Here is an 18,769-nt window from a genome sequence, read left to right as displayed (position 1 = left end):
CGCAAATATGTTTTATTTTATTTTTTTTATTACTGTGAAAAGTATTTTGATATAAATCTCGACTTTAATTTTGAAATCTGACTTAAGTCGAAATTCGGGTTACATAAACAGCAGAGGAACGTAACACGTCCGTAACTCGAGGACTCCCTGGACTAGATAGGTGACTTGAGCTATGTAGGCCATTGCGTTGCCATGATCTTTTTCTTGACTCTGTTTTTGCTGCGTGTAGGAGTTTTTCGACTATTTGATGGTTGTAGTGCTTTTTTGGGTGTGAGTGAGATTTTTCTTTTCCGTTGAAAATTTTTCGCGTGAGTGGAGTGAGGGTTTTTTTGTTGTCTGAGTTTTCTTTTGTTGAATGGAAGGAAGATGTCTTTTTGGCGTGAGTGATTTATATTTTTTTGCTGTAGAGTGAGAGGTTGTTAAGTGTGTGAGATTTTTGTTGTGCACAAGGTTTTTGGTGAAACATCTTGAGTGATAGTTATTGGAGAGCCATATTTTTGCCATGTGTGAGAATTTTTGGTGTGTGTGTGATACACTTTTTGGTGGGTGAAAGTGGTTTTTTTTTAGGTAGAAGAGAGGTTTTTCTTGTGACAGTTTTTTTTTTTTGTCGCGTGGATGATTTTTTTTTTTATGTGAGTGAGAGTTTCTAAGGTGTTTTGAGAGTTATCTGGATGTGGGAGAGAGATTTTTTTTAAATATACTGTACAAACGGTCTTATATTGAGAGGTTTTTGGGGTTGGTGAGAGTTTTTTGTCATTGTGGAATAATTTTTTTTGTGTGAGTGAGGATTTTTTTTGGCTCATGTAAGAGGTTTGTAGGTGTGTGGTGATGTGCAAGTGCTTTTGGTGAGTCGAAGGGTTTTTGTGTGTGTGTGTTTTTGAGAGAGAGTTTTTTTTTTGTGGAAGTGTATGTGTAGGTTCTTGGTGTGTTTAAGAGTTTGTTTTGGTTTGTTTGAGAGTTGTTGTGTGGAAGATGTTTTTTTTTTTGTATGTGTGTGTGTGTAATGTTTTTTTTAGTGTCTCTGGAACGTAACTGCGATGAACGGATGACTGTACTTGTTTGCAATCATCGAGAGCCAGTAGCAGGCATGTAAAATTTCAAACGTCCGTTTTTGACTGCTTGAAAAAAAGGCCCGACAAGGGAAGCGGCTGTCATGGAGATAACCTGGCAGAATGTGCTGAATTTTCTGCAGGAAGGAAAAGCGCGGCGATGTGCATGCAGAAGCAACTTATTAGCATCTTGCTCGCTCTCTCACATACATGCACGCAGGCCCAACCGCCGTCGGTGTTTCTGCTTCTGTCAGGTTTTTCTGGAACACTCACACACACAGAGGAAGCGGACCGCGTCGCTCCCCAAATAAGCTGATGTGTCATGTCTTCCTTTCCTCGCTGATATTTCTGCAAAGCTCAGGAAGGAGGCTTCGGGACCTCTTCTTCTTCTTCCTCTTCTCGCGTCTCCGGTGAGAAACGAAGGTGCGCGAGATCGGCTCCCAAATTTGCGGTTTCCCCTGCGATGGGAGAGGCCACGGGCGCCATGAGTCGATGTTGCCTGGTCAAAGTGGTCACTCTGACGGAGATCCAGCTGCTGCAGGTAGGGGCGAGGGAGCGGGCAGGGAGAGGCGTGCGACTGGTGGTAAAAAAAACAAAACAAAAAAAACTGCCGCTCACTCATGCGCGTGCACAGCTCGCACCTTCAGCAGAATGTAGACCAGCGTGTCCACTTTCAAGGTTAAGATAACGGCGCGTTACTCACCGAACTTTGCTAGCTAGCTTTTCAAATGACTCATCATACGTAATGAATCCCATCCTCCTACGATTCAGGTGTCAAAGCCAAGGCCCGGGGGCTGGATCCGGCACTCTGCATCATTTTATGTGGCCCGTTTGCCACAATTGCTCTTTAACTTGTGTTTCAAGCTAATTATTTTATGATAATCAAATAGAATGTATCGTTAGGCCCTGACCAAGTAATTGGCTGATATTAGCTCTTTTAAAATGGCAAAAGCCTAATGAATGCAACAGAAGACAAAGATAATGACATTGAAACAGAATCGGAATCAGCCTAAAAAAAAATCATATCGGTCGGACACCAGTATTATTAATATGATATGGTTAGTAGGGGTGTAATTAATTCATATTCCGATTTTTTTAAATTGATTTTTGTTTTTTTGTTTTTTAACGAAACATATAGGTTAGCTTTAGCAAACAAATACACTGCTGTTCAGCCTCTGGTGATATGCTTTTAACTGCTCGTCAAACTAATTTAAAATGTAAATATCCAAGCCATCACTGTTACTGTATTGTTCACTTCCTACAAACTGTTAATTTTTCACTTTCCTATTAGTATCTCTCTATCAATTAGATACCATTTTAAATGTTTTTGCCAATAGTAAAGCTCAAAACCACATCCTCCAACTCCAAAGCCAAAGTAATTACAGACTCATCTTTCTTTTACTGGATAATTGTCTGCTAGCTCCAAATGATAATTGCACCAAATGTGAAGCGAACTGTATTTTTTTTGCATGCCGTTACGGCTAGTCATGATTATACATTTATGTGGTTTTGCAGTTATAAACAGCCATCTGAGGGCAACAACAATGATGTAGTGATAGAAACGAGTTTGTCAGCCCTGTCCTGCAGGGGTTTGTTGTCCATAATGTGTTCACCACATATAGGCAGGTCTTTCATAAGCAGCTGGATTTTTCTGAAGTGAAAGGAGAACTTGAGCAAGACTGAAACTTTTGTTGCAAAAGAACGAGACCCTAACGAGCTTGTCTGTTGGCCTTTAAGAGCAGCAATTACTCAGATTCATTGACTTTTTTGTTTATGACACGTCAACGAACATGTCAAAGGGAAAGGCAACACATTTTGAAAAGAATGTGTCAAAAGCGGATGTTTAGATGGATAGACAAACAGACACTGTATTCATCCACTAAATGCACCTCCCATGGGCGGTATGGATGTTTTCTTGAAAAATTGTCATGATACGCGTAATGCAGACTCAGCATCTGCTGGCACGACACACATTTTCATACGCGCTGATGCGGCTGCTGGGGGACGTTATGTCACAGAGGACCACTGAGCTGTTAGTGCGCTCAATTCACTGTCAATTGCATTCATACGATTAAATTTGTAGTAATTACACTACTTGTGGGGTTACTTATATAAGCACTTACAAAATGGTAAAATGTATTGTTTTTGTTCTGAAATGAAACCAGGGGTACATTTCACAAAGCATGTTCAACAAACATTTACCGGCGTCAGTGCTTTCGTTGTTGTTGCTGCTCAATCCGATTTTTGAAGCGCATGTCAGGAAAAGTGTGCACAATGCGTGCAAAACAGAAGTGAGCCAGTGAACTCAGCAGCCTCAAACACTGCCTCAATTGTTGCGGCAGGTGCCAGCACAGCTCAGCATCCCCAAAGAGAAACACTCAAGTGTCTCAGACCAAACAATTGGGAGGGGAAAAAAATCCCAAACTTGGGGCCGGATTGATTGGAATCTTCTCCCATTCCTATCCCTGTGAATGTGTGTGCATGCGTGTGAGTGTGTGTAGGGCCATTGATAATCCTCTGGCATGTCCTCTTCACACTTGCACAGACGCACCATTGTGGAGTTCAGATTCGGTGACTGAAGCACAGTAACCTCTCCAATCTAATCGGATTCCTTTAAGTGGATAACAAGCGCGTCTCCGTCATTTACAGTAGCGAAAATGGCAAAGTGAAACCAGAACAGTGAGCTCACACACACACACACACACACACACACACACACACGCACGCACACACACACACACACACACACACACACACACACACACACACACACACACACACACACACACGAAATGGCGCGCTGTGTAGCAGTTCTGCCTTGCCCATCGGAAAAAAAATAGATTGACTAACAACTGGCATCTTGTTGGGAGAGATAAGAGTTCTCAGTAACGACTGACAAGATGAGTATTGTGGCAAGGACACTCTCAGTTAGGTGGAGGCCCTACGGAGGGAGATTTACTTGCTGAGTTCCAAAACCTTGCCCTGTTTTGCAGTGTCGTGCTAGCTGATATGTCACCAATAGGTATGGGCTTCTTTGTACTCACCTGGAAAAATAGTAGAGATGGGCTACACTGTAACAAATCTCTGTAAAATCTACAGTAAAAAATTATAGCATTAGCTTGTTTTGTAATTTTACAGTATTTAACTGTATTCAACAATGCATTATGGGTAAAACAAAGTGAATTGTGGGTAAAAACAAAGTACAACAAGCTGTATAATTAATGATCAAATACTGTAAATTTTACAGCAACTATGATTTTGCATGTATTAGGGCTGCACGATATTGGAAAAACATGCGATATGGGTGTTGAATATCGCAATACTTAACATGTCTCTAACGAAATTATATTTTTATTATCTATTGAAATAAATCAACTTTAAATGTGGAAAATGATAATAAACAAACTCTGAATATCGACCAATGGTCTAACCTCCTCATAAATCACATTTTAATGGAAAAAATATCTGCCTCAAATAAAAAACAAATATCAAAATTTATAGAAACATGGTCTACGTATATAGAAATTTTTAACCTAATTCTGGTTACTTAATTCTGCCTGTTAGCGAGAGCCACCACATAGTGATAACTTACATTGATGTTTCTGCATTTGGCAATTTATTATTATATTATATTATTAGTATGGGATTTTTTTAATAGGTTTTAGGTGAACTAATGAATACACACTCACACGCACGCACGCACGCACGCACACACACACACATACTCACCCACATACAAAAAAATAAATAAATAAATAATATATAAAAATAAAAAAGGAGAGCAATGATGACATGTCAAATCGAATGAACAATACTGAGCTATATGGAAAAAAAAAAAATAATAAAATAGATAAAAAAAAAAAAGTGGAATATGAGCAGACTATGTACAGTAATCTGATCTAAACATTGTAATTGAGTAATTGATCTAAATATATGAAGTCCAAACACTTAACAAGTGTTACCCTAAACATGCGAGGACCAAAACAAAGCATTACAGTGTTCCCTCGCCATAACGCGGTTTATTTTTCGCAGCCTCGCAGTTTCGCGGATTTTTTAAAGTGCAATATTACATGCATTTTTTTTTTACAATAATGTACCTATTTCATAAAATTTATGAAGGTTTGAACATTGACAATCTTTAAACAAGAGAGAAATGTGAGAAAATGTAAATGCACGTATAAACTGTGTGGTGAGGGGTTTTAGAGCCTTAAAACATTTATAATAAATGTAAAACATAAAGCTAACTACGGATTTCCTTTATTGCGGGTATTTTTTGAAACATGACCCCCGCGGAAAACGAGGGAACACAGTGATCCTAATCAGTTATTTTATTCAAGCATAACCATGTGTAAGTGACAACCATGACATTTCCAAGAACTTTAGCATGACTGGTAAATTAAATAATATATACCAAAAAATATCCATCCATTTTCTTAACCGCTTGTCCTCACAAGGGTCGAGGGGGTCGCTGGAGCCTATCCCAGCTGGCTTCGGGCAGTAGTCGGGGTACACCCTGAACTGGTTGCCAGCCAATCGCAGGGCACACAGAGACGAACAACCATCCACACTCACAATCACACATATGGACAATTTGAAGTGTTCAATTAACCTGCCGTGCATGTCTTTGGAATGTGGGAGGAAACCGGAGCACCCGGAGAAAACTCATGCTAGCACGGGGAGAACATGCAAACTCCACCCAGGAAGGCCGAAGCCTGGACTTGAGCTCACGTCTTCTGCACTGGGAGGCGGACATGCTAACCAGTCATCCACCGTGCCACCACAGTACTCTTAATCAGTTATATTATTCAAGCATAACAATGTGTAAGTGACAACCATGAAATTTCCAAGAGCTTTAGCATGACTGGTAAATTAAATAATATAAACCAAAAAATATATAATAATAATTCTTGAAAACAAAGTGCTTAAGATGCAAGTCTTCCCGTTTGAGCGTTACAGTAACCATAAAACACAACACCGCTTAACAAAATGATTCAAGGTTTTTTGCCAGGAAGATCAACAAGTTCACTTTGGCCGGTTTTAAACAAGTACGCTGGCATATAACTAAATTGCCCGAGGCACGTTAAAAAGTCTCTCGGAGGGTGAGCTGCTTGCAGGTATACAGACTGAGGTACTTTCTGGCAAACTGCGGTAATAGCTTTGTGGAAGTTTTCTCGTAAGGTGTGACGCTCACAAAACTTTCATTGATGGTTATCGATTTGCTATTTTACAACTTGCCTTCACGTTAGTAGTATTGGGACTCTGAAGACGTCTGTGTAGATTGATTGAGTTTCCTCTTGACGTAGCCAGTCTTCTTCGACATCACTTAGTACTTGCGTCTGTGACAAGTCATAGTCCCATATTGCAAGCGTGCTATTCTTTTTTAGGCACAAATAGTTCATTGCTTTCATCCTCATTCATTTCTTCCTCTCCCACGTCTGCTATTTATTTTTGTTCCGTCCACGGCTGTGGAGTTGCTAACAGGACGTCTGTGGTCCGCTGCAGCCAATAGGTGAGCAGTATCTAGGGAGGTGAGTGGCGATGCGTATATACATATAAGGTTACATTTGATTGGTCAAACTTACATAAATGAAGCATACAGAACCATAACAAATGTTTGAATTTATTGCACGTCTTTGCGATTAGCATACTGCATGTGCCATCATCGCGATAGCAGTATTTTTTCGATATATCATGCAGCCCTAGCATGCATATATGTGGAATACAGGTAAATACTGTAAAGATTGTTGATGTTTTTGGCGGGTATCTCTAGAGGAGAAGCAAATAGCGGACCCTGTATTGTCATCGGAGCAAGGACAAGAATTCAGGGAATTATTGAGTAATATTTTTGCACCAGGGCAGTCTGCAGCGTTTTCACATCGCATTTGTCCGATAAACAGGCAAAATTACGTTCATTCATGCACTCGGCTGCAAAACGAGGCTTGATTTTACAATGAGGGCGGCACGGTGGGTGACTGGTTAGCACATCCGCCTCCCAATGCTGAGGGCATGAGATCGAGTCCAGGCTTCGGCCTTCCTCGGTGGAGTTTGCATATTCTCCCCGTACCTGTGTGTGTTTGCTCCAGTCTCCTCCAACATTCCAAAGGCATGCATAGTGATGGTTGTTCGTCTCTGTGTGCCCTACGATTGGCTGGCAACCAGTTCAGGCTCCAGCACCCCTGTGACCCTTGTGATGAATAAGTGGTTAAGAAAATGGATGGAGGAATGGAATTTACAATGACATATTGTATTTTTCATTCTCAGGAATTTACTGGCAATTAAAAAAAAAATTGAATACAAGAAACAGTTGTAAACTACTTTACAGTGAAAACAAGTAAATACAGTAAGTAACTATAATTTATATACGTACAATAAATACTTGTAAAAAATGCAGTAATATGCAGGAATAGATTTTCACAATAATTAAATGTGATTTTACAGGAATTAGTTGGCAACTTTTTTGCCACTTATTTCTTGTAAATTCTACAGTCAATTCGTTACAGTGTAGTACCAATACCAGTTATCAGTATCAGGCCGATACCCGGCCATATTTTAAGCTATCACTCGACAACAGTCAATTTATAATCAGGAACTATAAATTAGGAACTACACTGCAAAAATTGCAATGTTAAAATTTTGGTGTGAAATGTTCCAGAGTTTATTTCAACCCCCAAAGTGAATTTTTAACACTGTCTTAGTTAAATGGAGGTAAATGTTGGAGTTATTTGACTGAGTTGGTTTATTTAGTATTAAACCGACTCTGAAGAGAAAGTAAATCAAAGCTAATATAGAGGTATTTTGTGTATTAATAATAATAAAAACACATCTACTTAATTATTTTAACCCATATGGTAATGAAACTAACGCTCACAATGTTGTTAAATATATCTCAGCAGTGTTACCTCGCTATTTACATATTGTTGTTAAGTTAACTATTTACAATGTGTTAATTCAATTCAATTCATGTGCAGCTATATAAAACATGTAAAAAGTGATGAAATTGACTATGTGCGAGTCAACACTCTAGCTTTTTGCTGTGTATAGATGAATAGAAAATTGCCATTAAATTTATGCAATTTTAAGGAGAATATATATATATATATATATAGGGAATATATATATATATATATATATATATATATATATATATATATATATATATATATATATATATTGGGAAATATATTAGGATACATAGATCTTTCTTTAAAATTACCTGTCATTGTTTTTTTTGTGTGTGTGGAAATTTTATGTCAAATTTTATATCATAAGTACTTGTGGTCTCGGGAGTTGAGTGCTCGGTATCGGTCTGAAAAAAGTGGTGTCAAACCTAAAAAATAGTGTAAAGTATTTCTTTGTCTATTACTGCTTGTTAACTTTTTTTTAAAATGGACTGTTTTCATGTTCAAAATAAACATTGAAAACAAAAATCAATCAAACATTTTCATTTGAGTTCTGAAAACTGAAACTTCTTGTCTGTATAACAATTTAAGGAACTCTGTTTGTGGCCCATTGAGGAAGTAAATACTATCCTCTGTAGATATAAAAATGAAGAGAAGCAAAAGGTTTCGTATTACACGTTATTCTGACTATTTTGTGTGTGTGTGTGTGTGTGTGTGGGGGGGGGGGGTTCTAAGACATGCAGACCTACATTAGGCTCATCTGTAATAAAATCAATTGTTTTTTTTCTTAAGGCAGTTCATTAGGAATTGAGACAAACTGTTCAAAACAGGGCTAGTTAAGTAGACTACTAAAGACATTGGTATAAGTTTTTCAAAATGTTGCTTACAACACACACATTATTAGATAGACTCAAAATAGTTTCCAGGCCATAAACTAATACAGACAAGTTACAACAATGGGTTGCATTGTCAGCTCAAAACGTTTTGGGAGAAATATCTTTTCTGGAAATTGTCGTCAATGGACTATAGCTTAAGACCTCAAAATGGTTTTATTGACGCATTGTTGGCGTAACTGATCGTTTTAAGCAGTCTCTATTGACGGTTGCGAGCGAATAAGAATGGCTGGTTAAAAATGGCATTAGTGTAGTTATTTAAAACCCCTATTGGAGAACAAGGGTCATTTGTGCTGCCACAACCCCTGGAGCAAGCAGAAGAGGACCTTGGGAGCTGAGCGCTGATTGGCCGCTCAGACAGAAAAGGGCGGTCCCAGTGAATTAGTGATAGACGGTAAAGGCAGACGTCCTGCAGTGATCAAACCCTGGGTGATCTGACAGCCGGCTGTTTGAAGTGATTGTCATGCTATGCAACATGAAGGCTTACCCCCAGCTTTGGGCCTAATTGGTTCACTTAGGACCCTTTATAAAGACGCAAGGGACAGCAAGTCAGTAAGGAGGCAGAAGATCAACAGGAGAGCGGCAGCAGCAAACTTGGATCCCTAAACTTGTCCTGCTGCTTCGAGCAAACAAACCCAATCTGAAGATTTTTGCGCTTCGCTGAGAATGCCACACTTATCCGACTGCGGCTACTACATGATGCGGGATGCAACAAGAGCTTCAAACGTAAGATCATCAGGATGGTGACCACCCTTGGTAACTCGTTTGTTAAATGTACAGTACTTGTTGACAGGCACTTTTGCAGCTCAAAACAAAGAAACTGTTCTGCATTGATTGTCAACTTAAGTTCTGTTAGGGATGAAGACAAAACATGACGAAAATGCCGAGTCAATTTTCGAGAAAATGCAGCCCAGCTGTTAGGCTGCGAGAAAATGACAAAGTTGTGACTCACGACTAGTTCTGCATCCCGAGTGAGATCATCTTCTCGCAACAGCCACAACACCTGCGCCACATATGTTAGTCAGAAAGTGTCCACACTCCCAACCCATGCGTTACGGCTCTCGTTCGCAGGTACAGAGCCAACTGGAGAACAGCAAGTTTCATCTCCACCAAAGCCAGAGCCAGCAGGTCAAGCAGTACCTGACGCTGGGCTCCAAGTTAACCTCGTCGGCGGCGCAGGGCCACGCTGTGCCCCACCCCTACGGCCCTGGCCAGCCGCTGCCCACCGTGCCCATCATGAGGAACGAACACCTGGCCTCTGTCAACGACGGCAGCAACCCCGACAGCCCCGTCACCCTGATGACCATGGCCAGCCATGACAGCGAGGTGAGTCCCTTTCAAAGAAATGAAAGCTCTTGATTATATGGCTGTAAGGAAGTGAAATTGAGGGACTGGGGGGAAAAGGGTGAAGCAAGCAACTGTCAGAGGGACAGACTCGATGACGCATTTTCCTGTAATTGCCGTTGAAACCATTCTGATCTGCAGTTATTTTCGTTATTGCTGTGAGCCATTATTTTCAGTCCTCCCACATTGTTTTATTGAGATAAGAGGTGATTCTTGTTTTAGGCAGCAATAAGAGAAATACTGTACAGGAAGTGCTTCTTCTTTTTGATACGCTCATCAATAACTTAAGACTTTGTCATCTCTGATGAGAGAGTCTCTCGCAGGAGCAAGTTTGATAACAGACGATGTTTTCCCACAACAAACACTGTGGGCTAACTTAGGACTTTTCGGTTATTGGATTAGTAGGTGGGTAGTCCCTCCTCCGGAGGTGGACAGAGGCGGCTTTTGGGTCTCGGCATCCTCACTCGGTCCTTGATCCACTCAAATGACTTTCTTTCTTTTAGTTCCCAATGGATGAAGTGATTGATGACCTTATCAGTCTTGAATCGGGATTCAAAGATGGAGGCCTGGATTGCATGGAATCTAACATCCTAATGCAAAACAATGTAAGTAGTTGAACTTCTTTTTTACTACGGTAGTAATGTGACATGTATTTGGTCTGTTTTCATTATCGACTCTTTTAAAAGGAGAATAGGGACGGCAGAAATGCCAAGGTGGCAGCTTGGGAAAAAGTAGTGTGGGTAAGAATGGTGGTCTTGGGGGGGGGGCGCTATCTTTGAGGTCAGCTTAAGTCGAGAGATGAGTCAAAGTTCATCAGAGCTTAGCAACAGTTCTCACATCACTCAAGAAGATCACCATTGCTGGTCATATTCAAGTCCCCAAGGTTGATTCCAACGAAGCGGATTCACAAAATCTTTCTGCCCGAGAACAGGACTTGTGGTAGAGACGCTAGGGAATCTGTCCAAACTCAATAAATCCCAAGAGCAGCAGACAAACAATCATTCCGATTGATAAAGTGACACGGAGCTTAACCCAAAAGATACTGTGACAGTGGAATGGGAATGAGAGGCGGGGGTGGTGGAGATTAGGCCGATTTAGTCAGCTTCAAACGAAAATATTTTTTCTTGGCACTAATGGAATTGTTCAGGAATTACACCACGTCTAAATATATTAGTTTGACTGATTTAGCAGTCAACACATTCGGGAATGCATATACAAGTGGCTGGCCAGACTGTCGGATCACGATGAGAGGAGTCGTCGTGAATTGTTGCAATCTTTTTGATAAGCTCTCCTCCTCCCCCTGTTCTTCTTCTTCCATCTTGGTGAGATAATGAGGGGAGAAATGCACTTCTGTTTTGTTTCTTCTTAGCCCACACGCTCGCACATACATGCTCAAATCATGGATCAAATCAGCTTGGAATCCTTAGGGCGGGACTTTCGCATGTTCCGATAAGTACACAAATCCGAATTAGACACACATGTGGCCGCTTGCACGCTACATCTTGACATTCAGCGCCGTCCATGAAAAGGCATCATTATTGCAGGGCAGGCTTACGCTTTCTTGGACAAAAACGACAGCCGTAGAAAAACAGTTTTGCTTCTGTTTCATGCGGTTGACCCAGCTCGGCCTTTTCATCTAATGGAATGCTATTTCCAACACAGAGCCCATCTCTGTTTGGGGTGGATGAGTTTTGAAAATGGGGCGATGGCGCAGGTCAGGGGGAAATGGAATCCGAATAGAGGTCGTGGTAATAAACATTTTAGGACCTTGTCTGAGTTCCTTAAACTTGGTGTTAAGTTGTTTTTTTGTTGTCTGGGTTCCACGGTCCACCCGAGGGCTGAAAGCTTCCTGTCACTCCACTTGTCTTCATCCACTCTTCTCATCTACCATTTTGTCTCTTTTTGTTGCTGACAGGTGTCCCTCAGTAGCAGCATGCTGGACGTGTATGGGGGTGAACAAGGTATGAACCCCCCTAATGGTGGACTGAGTCCCACATCTAACCCCACAAAGCTCACAGTAAAAAGGGAATACACAGGTATGAACTCATACCATAGCCTTAATAAATATACTCAGTGGTCATTTCAATAGCAATTTCATTAAGACCGCAAAAATAAAACTTCACAGTCCCAACACCAATACAGGACCGCTACAAAAAAAACAAAAAACGCTTAATTTTGAACTCTTGCGTAGCATCTTAAGTGTGCCGAATGTTGCGGCAAGTGTCGTGGTTCTTATGCCAAGTTTACACTGACTGCGTGACGGATGCAAAGCGGTTTACGTACGGCATCCTTTACGGACTGCAATTCACACGGAGTGCGTTGCGTGAGCTGTACGTGTCCAAAATCTGCACGCGCCAGACCACAAGATGATAATAACAAGATGAACAACTGTGTATATAGTGTTAATTGTAAACAATAGCCACACTTGCCTGTTGTTCACATCGATATGCTTTTTGGACATTATTTCTGGCACTTCTACCATAGGTAAGTGTAATTTGTGTTTAAATAGTGTTATTTTGAGCTCCTTTTTTGTCTTCTAAATGTCAGACTCATTTCAAGCTATATAGTTAGCTAGCTTCCCTCGCCAAAAAACGAGTATGCGAACGGTTTCATTTTGAAATATACTGGATCTACCTTGATGCTGACGCCTGACTTCCGATCCGGCTAATTTCTTTAGCTTCATGCAAATCCGCATGCGTAATCTGGAAAAAATAGAGGCCTTGCGGAAACCTTCCGCAGCTCCGCATATACGCACCGCACCGCAGCTGCTAGGAAGAGACACGCGGACTCAAATGCATCGGCTACGCAGTCATTGTAAACTTGGTGTTAACCTGGGTTCGACCGAACCCCAGGGATTCAATGAGTCAGTCTCAGGGGTTCGGCGGAGCTCAAGACACACATCCGACTCAAATGAGTCGTGATGATACACGTTTGTCTATCGTTGGCTACAGGTGATCACACTACATTGCGTGACCTGTTTGCGTTGTAGGGAATTTGGCGCCCTCAGTAATTTCTTTATTATTGTAATTAGTTTTTCAACAAAGAAGGGTTTGGTGAATGTGCATAGGAAACCGGTGGGCTTCACTTTTTCCAACAAGGTTAAGAACCACCGGGCTAGTGATGTTGTAATGCAAATAGTCACGAGAAGCTATGCAACACTGTTTCTCCTAAATATAGCCACCTTTTTGGGCAGATGTGAACTTATTGAATTCTTTTTAGTTAAAACACAACCAAACAAACAAGCAAACATTCAGGCATTATGAGATGTTTTATTAATATGCTGCATCAAGCAAAGTGGCCTAAATGGTTTAGGAAATAGAAAGTATCGCCTGGAGACCCCTGCATTCTCAGTGGAGTGCGGGCACGGAGAGGACAATGTGCACCTACACAGACTCCAAATTGTCTTGATTGAATCAACAGAGACAAATTGGCAAATCCAATTTCAACTCCCTAATTATGTAATTTTGGAGAATGTGAATACAAATATAAATGCAGTGGCATTTTCTTGCCCCTCTCCAAGGCAGCTTCATAAATTTGCCTAATTACGGAGTACGCCATTCTAAAAAGTGCTCACTTTTTGGCCACAATGCACTGCAGACATGCAGTAGAAGAGAAACTGGGCTCTCTTTCATTCTGTTTGTGTTTGTGTGTGTGTGTGTGTGTGAGAGACAGAGCGGTCAAGCTTGTCGAGGCTAATGACACGGGTGGAAATGGCACATTCAGGCTGACCTCAGCTCTGAGCACCCTCAGTGTTTCCCTTGACTGGACCTTTTTGTCTGGATCAGACTGCGTTGCTAATCAATTTGTAATATCATTTTTCTTTGTCTTGACAGAACACGACACAAGGGTCATGGCCAAGGAGAGACAGAAAAAAGACAACCACAATTTGAGTGAGCGTCTACACCAACTTATCTAGACTTTCAACTGGCAACTCACAGCTTAATTTCAACTTTATTATTTTGGACTTTCAGTCGAAAGAAGACGAAGATACAACATCAACTACAGGATTAAAGAGCTGGGGACGCTTATACCAAAGTCAAACGACCCGTAAGTTGTTCATTTCAACGTACACAATTTGAAATTCAGCCTTAAAAACAAGAAATGCTAAGTTTTGATCCGTCAGTTTCAGAAATGCATTGGTTTTAACATATTTAGAGCTGCAGCTAACAAAGTGATTTATTTGTTGATAATTATTTCAAGTAATCGATGAATCTCCTGAAAATCTGAAAAAACAAACAAAAAACAGGCCATTATTTCAAATTAACAGGAGAGAAAATAAAAAAAAATGGAATGTGAGTTAAGCAGCAAAATCCACACGTTTTTTTTATCCATCTAAGAGGGCGGCCATTTTGCCGCTTGCTGTTGACGGAAAATGACCTCACAATGTCTAATGCTGCATTCGAGGAAGGTAGGAAGGAAGGACTTTTCCAACTTCACAGGAAGTATGGAAGGGAACACCCCTTTGAACCCGGAAATTCGAGCTGCGAAGTCGGGGGGGGGGGGGGGGGGTTAAATTTGAGGTTATTCGACAAAAGTGAACCCGTGAATGACAAAACATAATTTACATTATTATAAACATATTTATCTCTTTATTTATTCTAACATTTTCAAAAAGTAACTTTATGCAACCCAACGCCAGTTTGATTGCGTTAACCAGAACAACAATTCCTCGGAATCAGCCCTCTTTGTTGTTTACATGTGCTTCAAACGCTTTGAGGCCGGAGCTGGGAGATTTTAAGTGTGATATGGCCCGGCTCACCTATTTTCTGAGTTTGGTCATGTGATATTTGAACACTGAGCCCTTTGGCAATATGATGCCATTTTCAGAGTGGGCAATACAAGGCTGGTGGAATCCTCCCTTTGGGACACGTAAAGATGTTAGCTAGCAACAAGCCTAGCATAGCTCAAGTGGTAGAGCGGCTGTCTTCCATGCTGAAGGTTGTGGGGTCGTTCCTCAACCCTTGAGCGTTTTATCGTTGTTGTTTTTATTTTTTTTACTATTTTACTCTCTTCCTTCTCTGTAAAAGTTTACTCCATTTGGAGTGGGACCGAATCATTGATGTATTGGTTTGTGCGTTTGTGTGAACAGCATAAAATGAATCAAAACTGCACTTGAACTTCCCATTGAAATTTTTGAGTTCATCTGCATAGATGATGAGGGAGGGGGGTCTTAAGCGGGGGCCATTTTGAATCAGTTGGAAGCAGTGGCGTAAATATCGCCGGTGTAGCCGGTGCGTCGCACCGGGGCCGAGAGACAGCGCAGGGGTCCATGACAGAAGGGGAAAAAAAGGAAAGAAAGAAAGAGAGAGAGAGAGAGAGAGAGAGAGAGAGAGAGAGAGAGAGAGAGAGAGAGAGAGAGAGAGAGAGAGAGAGAGAGAGAGAGAGAGAGAGAGAGAGAGAGAGAGAGAGAGAGAGAGAGAGAGAGAGAGAGAGAGAGAGAGAGAGAGAGAGAGAGAGAGAGAGAGAGAAGGAAATAGGGACATATATCCTGGTAACTAAAAGCATATTAGTGAAGGTGCTTTAATTCAAACAAATACGGGGAAATAAACGTTATTTTGTAAATATGATGTCGGAAATGATAATTTAATCACCTGACTTTGACATCTGTCAGTCACAATGAGTCTTTTGAGATTGTTATTATTTTTTTGCACTGGGGCCTCTCAGCATGGTGTTACGCCACTGGTTGGAAGTACAACTGCCGGACAGGTTTGCATTTGAATCCGGCGGCCATCTCAAGCAATTGAACTTTGGTGCACATTTGAATGGAAGGTCAGCCTTGTCACGGCAGTACCATTAAGACAGGATAAAGGAGATTATTAGCTTTGATCCAACTTGGGTCTCACACCTGCAGAAAAGGGACAATTTCACTACCTTGCCTTGAAAAAAGGCAAGGTAATCTCTCGCACATTTCAGTTCCCAATTCAGCTCATTTCCCCTCACCTTTTTTCACCCGGGATTAATTTTAGACACTGAGGAAGTACGAGAATGGACTTTCCACGTAGCTACTTAATTATTCTATTAAAATACCCTTTCAGAATTGCATGTAAGGTCTGAGGATGAATAATTGCCATGTGTAAATCATCATTTCTCACAAAAGAGAGGGGGGAAACCATGTTGAAAACACCCCTGACAGGATATTCTGGCAGTTAAAAAAAGACAACTTTTTTTTCCCCTTGCGTGCAGCGACATGCGCTGGAACAAAGGTACCATCCTAAAGGCCTCGGTGGAGTACATCAGGTGGCTGCAGAAAGAGCAGCAGCATGCTCGTGAGCTGGATGGCCGCCAGAAGAAGCTGGAGCAAGCCAACAGGAGGCTGATACTCAGGATTCAGGTAAAACAATGACGCAAAGACAGAGGTCATATGTATGTATGTATATTAGGGGTTCACATCGCTCTACAAGACGACCGATACGTTTCTCAATACATGGGATTCAAGGATGGAACAATTTTAAAATGTAACAATTCGATTTGGCTCAATTCAGTGGGATTACAATTCGATCCGTTCATGGTACAGCTGTAGCATTTGTTATGTTTATTGATATGTAAAAACATATAACAGCTCTCCAAAGCCCAAACTATACAAATTCATGAAATTCAAAGAAGCAACAAATCCTTAGCAAAGGCAAATCAATTTATGCCAATTTATTCCTGGTATGCATCTTTTATAAAAGATGTTCTGATATATCTGATATGTGATATACGATTCAATTGGTTGACAAATAAAATTTTCAGATTGAAATAGTTTTGTTATTCGTAATTGGCTACATTGGCTCTGCGGTGAGGCCTTCAGCGCCACCTGTTGCTTTGGCATGCTCGACATGATTCAACTACGTAATGAAAAGGAAAAACACGTTTCATTTTCAGCTCCTTAATTGATTAACAACATCCTCCAGCTGTTCATTCAACCAAAGATGAATTTACTTGAGAGCCCGATGCAAAATGAATCCATCAAGGCCTGCAGGCGCTTGACCGCTCATGTTAATCTCCAACTACAAAAGCTCTTTACGGCTCTCAAATGTAAGCTTATTTCCAGTGCAAAAGCTTTACGACGACTTAAACCAATACGATGACCCCCCCCCCCCCCACCATGCCCTTCTTCTAGCTCCAATCTTCGATCTTGCTGACCTCGGTGCTAATTAGCCAACACATTAAGGGGGAAAAAAAGCAATCAGAAGACAATAGATAAACGACATGGTAGATTTCCCCTCTGTGTTGAGAAGGCAAAATGATGTGTTCCTACTTGAATGATGAGCAAACAATCGAGGAAAAACATGACATGTGGCGACGCCCAAACTCCCATATCATCACTCATATCAGCCAAAGCTATTACTAAGAATAAGCAAAAGGTGGGGCAGGGATTCAAGCATATGGATTCAATGAATAAAAGATAGTCTAGGCAACTAGAGAAAAAAAAAGTTTAAACTTTTTATAATGCAGGCTCACCTCCTCTCTCGGTTTCACATTACAGCAGTAATATTAGCCATTCTTCGCAGATGATAAAGAATATTTGCCTGTGTATAGTTCGTCTACACGTGTTTCAGTTTAGTGGTTAACATTTGTGTCTTCCTGCAGGAACTTGAGATCCAGGCTCGGGCGCACGGCCTCCCGAACATGGCGACCTCGTTGGCTACAACAGACCTGAACTCGCACCTCCTCAAACAACAGCAGTCGTCCCCTCAACCCCAGCAGCCCCCGCTCTACCAGGAAGACCCAAACGGCGACTACCTGCAGCGGATCACCATGGTGCCGTCCATCCCGGTACCGTCCGGGCCGCAGGACCACGTGGCGGGCGCCGACGGCTGTACCACCTTCTCCGACCCGCTGTCCCACTTCACCGAGATCTTCAGCGCCACGCTCAAGGGCGAGCAGCGGCTGGATGAGATCCTGCTGGACGATGCGCTGTCCCCGTTTGGCGCCGACCCGCTGCTGTCGTCCGGCTCGCCCCGAGCAGCGTCCAAGGGCAGCAGTCGCCGCAGCAGCTTCAGCTCAGGGGAGGGCGACGAGCTATAATGCAAAAGCAGGCGCAAAAGGGACAGACTTTGACCTTTGACCGTGAGCAAGCCCCCTTTCCTGTATATAGTGTACAGCTCATGGACCTCCCATCCTTTCCAGCATCTTTGCTTCTCACCAAGAGCAGAAACAGACTCGTACGAAAAAAGGGAGAAACTTTGACTTTTTTTTTTTTGGGGTAACACTGTAGTAGCTGTACACTGAATTTTACTCCAGAGAACTGCTGAGATCCTGTCAACATGTGTTTTTTGTTTTTTTAGTTTCCAACGTGCCTTATTCTTCACTGTCATGCCTAACACTGTGCCTTTACTGTTTTTTATATTTTTATATACTTAATCCATATACTGATAAAATATATTTAGTATATATGATCTAACATGCTATTTTGTATTCATAGTAGGGGTGGGGAAGACTATAATAAACCCCTTTTTTGATACAATTGACTTCTTGTTATTATTCTAGCAATCTCTCCTAACTGGTATCTTAATTTCGAGTACAAAAAAAAAAAAAGCTCGGTGCGCAAATCAGTGCAAAACTGGATGAGAAGTTTGACGGCGAAAGTGAAGGTGGCTGA

At 41.4% G+C, this 18,769-nt stretch overlaps 1 protein-coding gene across 3 annotated transcripts; it reads left to right on the top strand.

Moving 5' to 3' along the window:
• Positions 1 to 1,464: 1,464 nt before the first annotated feature.
• Positions 1,465 to 18,638, top strand: tfec (transcription factor EC). Of its 3 annotated transcripts, none has more exons than XM_077544676.1 (8): positions 1,465 to 1,590; positions 9,913 to 10,167; positions 10,689 to 10,790; positions 12,101 to 12,146; positions 14,019 to 14,075; positions 14,157 to 14,232; positions 16,369 to 16,516; positions 17,758 to 18,638. In XM_077544676.1, the coding sequence occupies exons 1-8, from the start codon at positions 1,513 to 1,515 to the stop codon at positions 18,193 to 18,195; spliced, it is 1,200 nt and encodes a 399-aa protein (XP_077400802.1). In that variant the 5' UTR covers positions 1,465 to 1,512; the 3' UTR covers positions 18,196 to 18,638. The 3 variants fall into 3 exon arrangements, with proteins under 3 accessions (XP_077400802.1, XP_077400803.1, XP_077400801.1); XM_077544677.1 differs by lacking the exon at positions 1,465 to 1,590 and adding an exon at positions 9,313 to 9,567; XM_077544675.1 differs by lacking the exon at positions 1,465 to 1,590 and adding an exon at positions 9,313 to 9,567 and having other exon boundaries at positions 12,101 to 12,221.
• Positions 18,639 to 18,769: the final 131 nt, after the last annotated feature.

The sequence above is a fragment of the Vanacampus margaritifer genome, chromosome 15 (genome assembly GCF_051991255.1).
Source record: "Vanacampus margaritifer isolate UIUO_Vmar chromosome 15, RoL_Vmar_1.0, whole genome shotgun sequence".
In the NCBI taxonomy this organism is placed as follows: Eukaryota; Metazoa; Chordata; class Actinopteri; order Syngnathiformes; family Syngnathidae; genus Vanacampus; species Vanacampus margaritifer.
The sequence above is the reverse complement of the archived record's forward strand: the minus strand, read 5'-3'. Positions and strand labels throughout refer to the sequence as shown.